Source organism: Cannabis sativa, chromosome 7 (assembly GCF_029168945.1).
Source record: "Cannabis sativa cultivar Pink pepper isolate KNU-18-1 chromosome 7, ASM2916894v1, whole genome shotgun sequence".
In the NCBI taxonomy this organism is placed as follows: Eukaryota; Viridiplantae; Streptophyta; class Magnoliopsida; order Rosales; family Cannabaceae; genus Cannabis; species Cannabis sativa.
The window spans coordinates 61,918,108-61,924,272 of record NC_083607.1 but is presented as its reverse complement, the minus strand read 5'-3'; the positions used below and the strand labels follow the sequence as shown (position 1 = coordinate 61,924,272).

At 34.5% G+C, this 6,165-nt stretch overlaps 1 protein-coding gene and 1 long non-coding RNA gene across 2 annotated transcripts; both read right to left on the bottom strand.

Moving 5' to 3' along the window:
- Positions 1-448: 448 nt before the first annotated feature.
- On the bottom strand, positions 449-1,086 carry LOC133029249 (uncharacterized). Its single transcript, XR_009683395.1, has 2 exons — positions 1,047-1,086; positions 449-968 (listed from the first exon to the last, which is right to left on the bottom strand). It is a non-coding gene; the product is annotated as an uncharacterized LOC133029249 (long non-coding RNA).
- Positions 1,087-1,628: 542 nt separating this feature from the next.
- LOC133039811 (uncharacterized) lies at positions 1,629-5,109 on the bottom strand. The gene is made up of 10 exons (XM_061118768.1): positions 4,846-5,109; positions 4,520-4,600; positions 3,547-3,676; positions 3,288-3,397; positions 2,844-3,164; positions 2,366-2,746; positions 2,116-2,260; positions 1,918-2,071; positions 1,702-1,828; positions 1,629-1,634 (listed from the first exon to the last, which is right to left on the bottom strand). Exons 1-10 carry the CDS (start codon positions 5,107-5,109, stop codon positions 1,629-1,631), a joined length of 1,719 nt encoding a protein of 572 aa, XP_060974751.1.
- Positions 5,110-6,165: the final 1,056 nt, after the last annotated feature.

Below are 6,165 nucleotides of genomic sequence, written 5' to 3'. Positions count from 1 at the left end.
CAATCACACAACTTGGGATGTGCCACAAAACATAAAAGATATCATTGTTCTGCCACCAAACCAAAAAATAAGATCTGGAAGACCAAGGAAACGAAGGTTTTTATCTGAATGGGATACAAAAAAACATAACAGGTGCGGCAAATGTGGACAACACGGACACAATCGAAAGACATGCAACAATCAAGCAATAAAATAGATACATATGAAATATTTGAATTGTTTAATTTTGTGTGCAAATTCAAACAGGTTGATCTGTGATGCTCTAAATACATGGGATTTCATTTTTATGAAATTTGAAACGATTTTTAATAGTTTCAAAATCGTTTTGTTACGATTGCGACCCTTTGTAAAATATTAAGTACCGAATGACTTATTGTTTACAGTTTTAAAGGCAGTCAGTCAATAATTGATAAAACATAACTTGAATAAGGGAAAATAGTTAACGGAATACGAAGAATAAATATACATTCATAGCACTATTTAGGAAAAATGAAAACATAGTTTGTATTTAGTTGGTTAATAGTTTCTCCATAGTTGTGCGACCGTATATATGAAGTTGAACAATTAAAAAAACACAAAACTTTGGGAAATACAAACCTATACAATAAAGATATTATAAGTAGTGAATGTCAAATATCCTAAAAGTTTTAAACCAGCTACATAGTATAAAATCAAATATAATACCTACATTGAAACAACAACACTAAAACTTGTCAAGTAAATAGATTCAACAAATAACATAATAAAGCCACCAAAATAAAAGTTCCTATTTCTTCAATTTAGATGCCTTAGAAGACTTGGATTGCTTCTCATCCTCGCTATCAATACTTTCGTCAATTTTCCTTTGTCCGTACGAGTAGAAAAGTGCAGCAAGTCGGGTTCGATAAACTTCGATGTCAAAGTCTGCAGGGACATCCTTTCCGTGTATAAAGAATTCAGCAAAGGCAGCAACATATGCTCCACAATCACTGTTAAAAAACATAGAGAAAAAATAAACAGATTAGAAACTAAAAAACAACATAAAAGAAACTTAAAAGAACACTCACTTCTTCTGCTGAGACGCAAGACCACTAAGCTCCACGATTCGAATGGAGGCCGTAGGGTCGAAAGCGAGGCAGAACTTGTGCTCTATTCTTCCGTAACCCAAGTAAATCGAAAAACAAAGGCAACAACACGGAATAAGCCTTCATCGCATTCCTAGCTGCGGCATTCATCTTCGCGGTTCTCAAAGAATTGTACGTAAATAACGTCCTTTCGTGCACGTCAAGACGCCCAAAAACCCAATGACTTTCCCTTCTTAAATTGATGATGAAAAGCACGTGATCGGCTTCATACCAAGGCTTGGAACAGGGAATGCGCATACCTCGGATGTAATGCGCAATTGGGTGGGCAGCGTGAATGTGTGACATCTTAGTCTTCATTGACTTGGCCTTGTTAAATTTGTGGTACAATGCTTGGATGGAATCATCAAAAAGACAATCAGTGGTTGCGAAATTCAACGTCACAGCGGAAGAATACTTACCTTTTTTCCGAAGGTAATAGAATATGGTGTTCATATGCTGAGAAAAAAAACAACACAGAAACACAAATGAAAAGGTTTAACAACTGTAAAAAACTGAAATGTAGTATCAAAACTAAAAAACATTTATAAAGAAACTAAAAACAAACTACCATAAGTACAATATAAATTGGAAACTTTACCGAGTCGTTCATAAACATGTCGCATGTGGCCAAATGGTAAAACCAAGTTTTATCCTCAACATAATCAACACCTAGCCTAAAACCCGGGGTAAATTTCTTTGCGCCGTCTTCATAACAATTATAATGCCTACAACAGCAAAAAAACAGCATTAAAACAGGAATAAAGCTGGAAAAAAAAAAAATAATACAAAAACAGATTTAATAAAAAACGGTCACACAGGATGTTTAAGCAATCCTTCACCAATCCAAGAGTCAAATTTTGCCTCAATCTCGGTAGATACGGGATCAGCAAAAGCATCATTAAGAGCATAAAGGCCCTTCACATAAGTCACCATTTTGAAATCCCTATCATCCCCAGCAGACTGAGAACCTGAGGACATAAGCTCCATTGGAGTGCTCCCAACATCGACGGACCGAAATCAACAAATGGAGATTTCAAGGCCGGAGCACGCTTCCTCTTATCCAACAGAGGTGTATCAGAGACAGTATCCTCAGTTTCTTCATCAGTATGAATGGCATCTGACTTTTCACCAACAACATCTGGATTGGGTGCGGGGACCTAAAAAATAAAGAATGCATGAAAACAGTTGCAAAACATAGTAGAAACTAAAGAGCAACCAAAAAGAAACCTAGTTTTTTTGAAAACAATTAAAAGTAAACTTACATTGATTTTAGCAACAGCCTCCAAGCCAGCCAACACAACTTGATCATCATCTATTACAAGCTGGCTCAACCCATCAAAGAAATCGTCCCCCTTCAATCGAGACTCATCGCCCTTCGGCTTCTCAACATCCTTAACATTTTTATCACTCCCTCCAACATCCTCAGAAGGATTCACATCAGCAGAAGGGACAGCAGTAACAGCCTTGTCAGCATCATCAGCATCCCCACCAACTTTAACCAACTCACCACCATCGTCGGAGTCGGAATCAATATTTTCTGGATCAGGCAATTGCTTGTCATCATCCTCGGCATCATCATCATCATCATCATCATCAGGATCATCATCAGAATCTTGAGTTACTAATTCATCCGATGACTTTCCCTGTATCAGCCAACATAAATGAAACTTAAATAAAACAGTAAAGAAACTATACAAAAAAAAAATAAAAAAACCTAAACAATAAAGTAAGAATAAATACCTCGTCAGAAGGACGACGATGAATGGCATTAACCTTCTCTTGGATATCCTTAATTACAGTCATTACGGATTTGAAATTAAAATCAACAAAACACCTCAACGAAATGAAGTCCTCGGCCAATGATGATTGATTCGAACTGAGCATCTCCAGCTTAGATTTCATCCAATCAATATCTGCTGAATCAGACTTCTTTGAAGATGAGCCACCCTCGAAGGATTGCTTCACTACACCACGTTCATCAATAGATTCATCGAGAAATAGACCGTCAAGTTGAAGCTGCTGCCTCTCTTCATCAGTAGGACGCATGTTTTTTATCTTCAACTGAACAGCATAATTAAACATAGTATGAAAAAAAATTAAAACAATTGGAAAAACCAAAAAACAACTACATATATTAAAGCGAAAAGAAACGGGGAAAAAAACGGTAAAGAAAGCGTAAAGTACCTTCTCCAAAGGTAAATCAAAAATCTTGCCCTTCAAGTCTCGAAGGGTTGGATTTTTGGTGACGATGGTGTTGCTCCGGTTCGAATCACGGGAATAGAAGATGAAACTCTCTTACGTAAAGAGTTCACCATTGCAAGACAGCATTCATAAAACCAAACAGTAAAAACCCAAGGACATCCCAATGCCCTATACCAGCCATCATATTGGCCTCCCTTCTCTGCCTTTCTATTTTTCATAATGATCCCATGCTCAATCCTACCTTTGAATGAGTCAATTGTCAATTCAAATGATTCCCTACCCCAACAATACTCATCCCACCGACCGCTATCAACTATATCTAGAACAAACCTAGACACTTCTTTGTCAGGAGTATTGCTAAGAAGAAAACACTGAATGAAATACAAAACAGCCATTTTCAAACCAATAGACTCATCCAAACCCCACCGACTACCCAAAAAAGCATCCTCGATGGCTTTGTTGTCAATAGTTTTTACACCACGGAAACATGTTTCTACCAATTGATTTGTTTCCTGTGAAAACAACAACTTGTTGCAATCACCGAAACAATCTAAACCAGAAATAAGGTAAAATTCTTCGGCACTAAACCGTATGCAACGGCCAGCAACCTTAGCCCAAAACTCCTTAGGATTAGGCTGTAAAACTTCCCTTAGTAGTAAACTATGAACGACTTGTGGGTGAAAAACAAACTCGGGCATATCCGGAAAATGCCCAAACCGAGTTTGACGAAACAAAGAAAGCAAATTAACGAGATAAAGTGTTTTTAATATTATTTATCACGAATACACACTTTGGTGCACACACACTTAGATCTCGTAAAAATCGAAGGACTAAATTTACGATCCCAAACCTGCAACATAACAAAAAAGGGCCAATATAAATTAAAAATCCTGAGTTAAACAGTATGAAAACTGTAATACAACTACAAACAAACTAAAAACAAACTATCAATGGCAAACAACTACACAGAAAATAACAGCAAAGACCTTAAATCGTTTGGAAACATAAAAAAAACAGTAAACAACTAACCCTAAAAGAAATCGAAAAATGCAGTATAAAAAGAACAACAAAACTATATTAAAACAACAAACAAACTAAAAAACATATACAACTATAGGAAAATATAGAGCAAAGATTTGAAAATCGTTTTGAAATCTAAAACATAACAGCAAACAACAAAAACTTATGAAAATCGAAAACACATCAAAACATACCAGTAACAAACTATTTAAAAACTGAAAAGAAACTAACGAAGAATGATTGAAAACACCAAAAACGAAAACAAAACACATAACCTGTAAGCACAAAAAAACACTAAAAATAAAGAAAACAAAACAAAATTAAATAACAACACCCAGACCAGAATCAAATGGAAAGATAAAAAGCAACAATAAATAACTAAAAAATTTAAAAACATGAAACAAAATGCACAAATGAAACCCTAAAATCACACAAAGCAAAATGAACATGAAACACCAAAAATCTGGGTAAAGCAGAAATGGAAGAAAAGGGGGAAACGAAAATAAAACTAAAAACCAACCTCAGTCCGATCTGCAGAATGTGTAACAGGTTTCTGAAATTTTTTCCCAGAAATTTCTGGAAGCGAGGACTCCTCCAAGTTCAGCTTCGATTTCTTCGAAGAAGTGGGTTTCACACGCTTCGGCATGGGAGCTTCAAAATCAGAATCAAAATCATCAATGATTGGGCGTTTACCCTTGGATTTGTTGGCCAAAGATTTCTTGCCCATTTTTGATTTCTTTTTGAGAACTGGAGAAGGGGATGAAGATGACCGAGTGATTGCCATGGTATAAATAAGATTGAAAAAAAATGAAACAGAGAGGGAAAAACAGTTGCTAAATCGTGGGCTAAGAGGAAGTTGAAAATTCGTGGATGAACCAAAAATAAGAGGGAAAAACGTGATAAATTGGGAGTGGTTAATGGAGGTTACTTGATTTCAAAATGAACTTAGAGAACAGAAATGAAGAATAGAAAATGAAATCAAAACAAAATGAAAAAAGAGAGGGAAGAGAGTATGATTTGATTGATGATGCATGGGGATAGAACACGTGTATGCATGGTATGATGAGTAAGTGGTAAATGTGTAATAAAAATAAGTTTGTAAGTATAAATGTAGTAATAGGCGTGTGAGGGTAATAATGTAATAAAGAGAGTAAAAAGGATTTTTCATGTAAAAATTTCATTAATCTATATATTAAAAATACTAATTAATCTATATATTAAAAAGGAAAAGAGAAAAGAAAAAAGAAGGGTATTTTGGGTTTTGTACAGAATTATAGGGCACCTACCATAAATTAATAAGAAGTATAAATAAATAAATAAATAAATAAATAAAAACGAAAATATCTATCTATCACCCAAATAGGCATTTTTAATTAAATCGATTGCCCCATTAATACAAACACTCCAAACAAATATCTATCTATCTATTATCAGTCCCACCCAATCATGTCTATTAATTTAACATTACCCTAACCTACTTATAAACATTTTGAGCAAAACAAATTAAATATATTATAAACAAATATGAATTATTGACAAATCTATTCAAAATGATATTCACATGTACATTTGTTTATAATATATATTTATATATATATATATATATTATAAACAAATGTGAATTATTTGTTTAAATCGATTGCCCCATTAATCACAACACTCCAAACAAATGTCTATCTATCTATCGTCAAGGGCGGAGTTATATTGAGCTCCACAGGGCCATGCCCCCCACATCTTTTCATATATCTATCTAACTAATGTATTTTAATATTTTATAGGGTAAATACTATTTTGAATCTTCTGTTTTTCAAAAGTTATCGATTAAATCATCTGTTTTGTT

Coding starts and splice junctions, on each gene's coding strand:
- LOC133039811 (XM_061118768.1), bottom strand. CDS start 5,109: ATGGCAATCACTCGGTCATCTTCATCCCCTTCTCCAGTTCTCAAAAAG. Junction 3,398..3,546: donor GACAATTGACTCATTCAAAG/GTAGGATTGAGC, acceptor TCTTTACGTAAG/AGAGTTTCATCTTCTATTCC. Junction 1,829..1,917: donor GGATTGCTTAAACATCCTGT/GTGACCGTTTTT, acceptor TTGCTGTTGTAG/GCATTATAATTGTTATGAAG.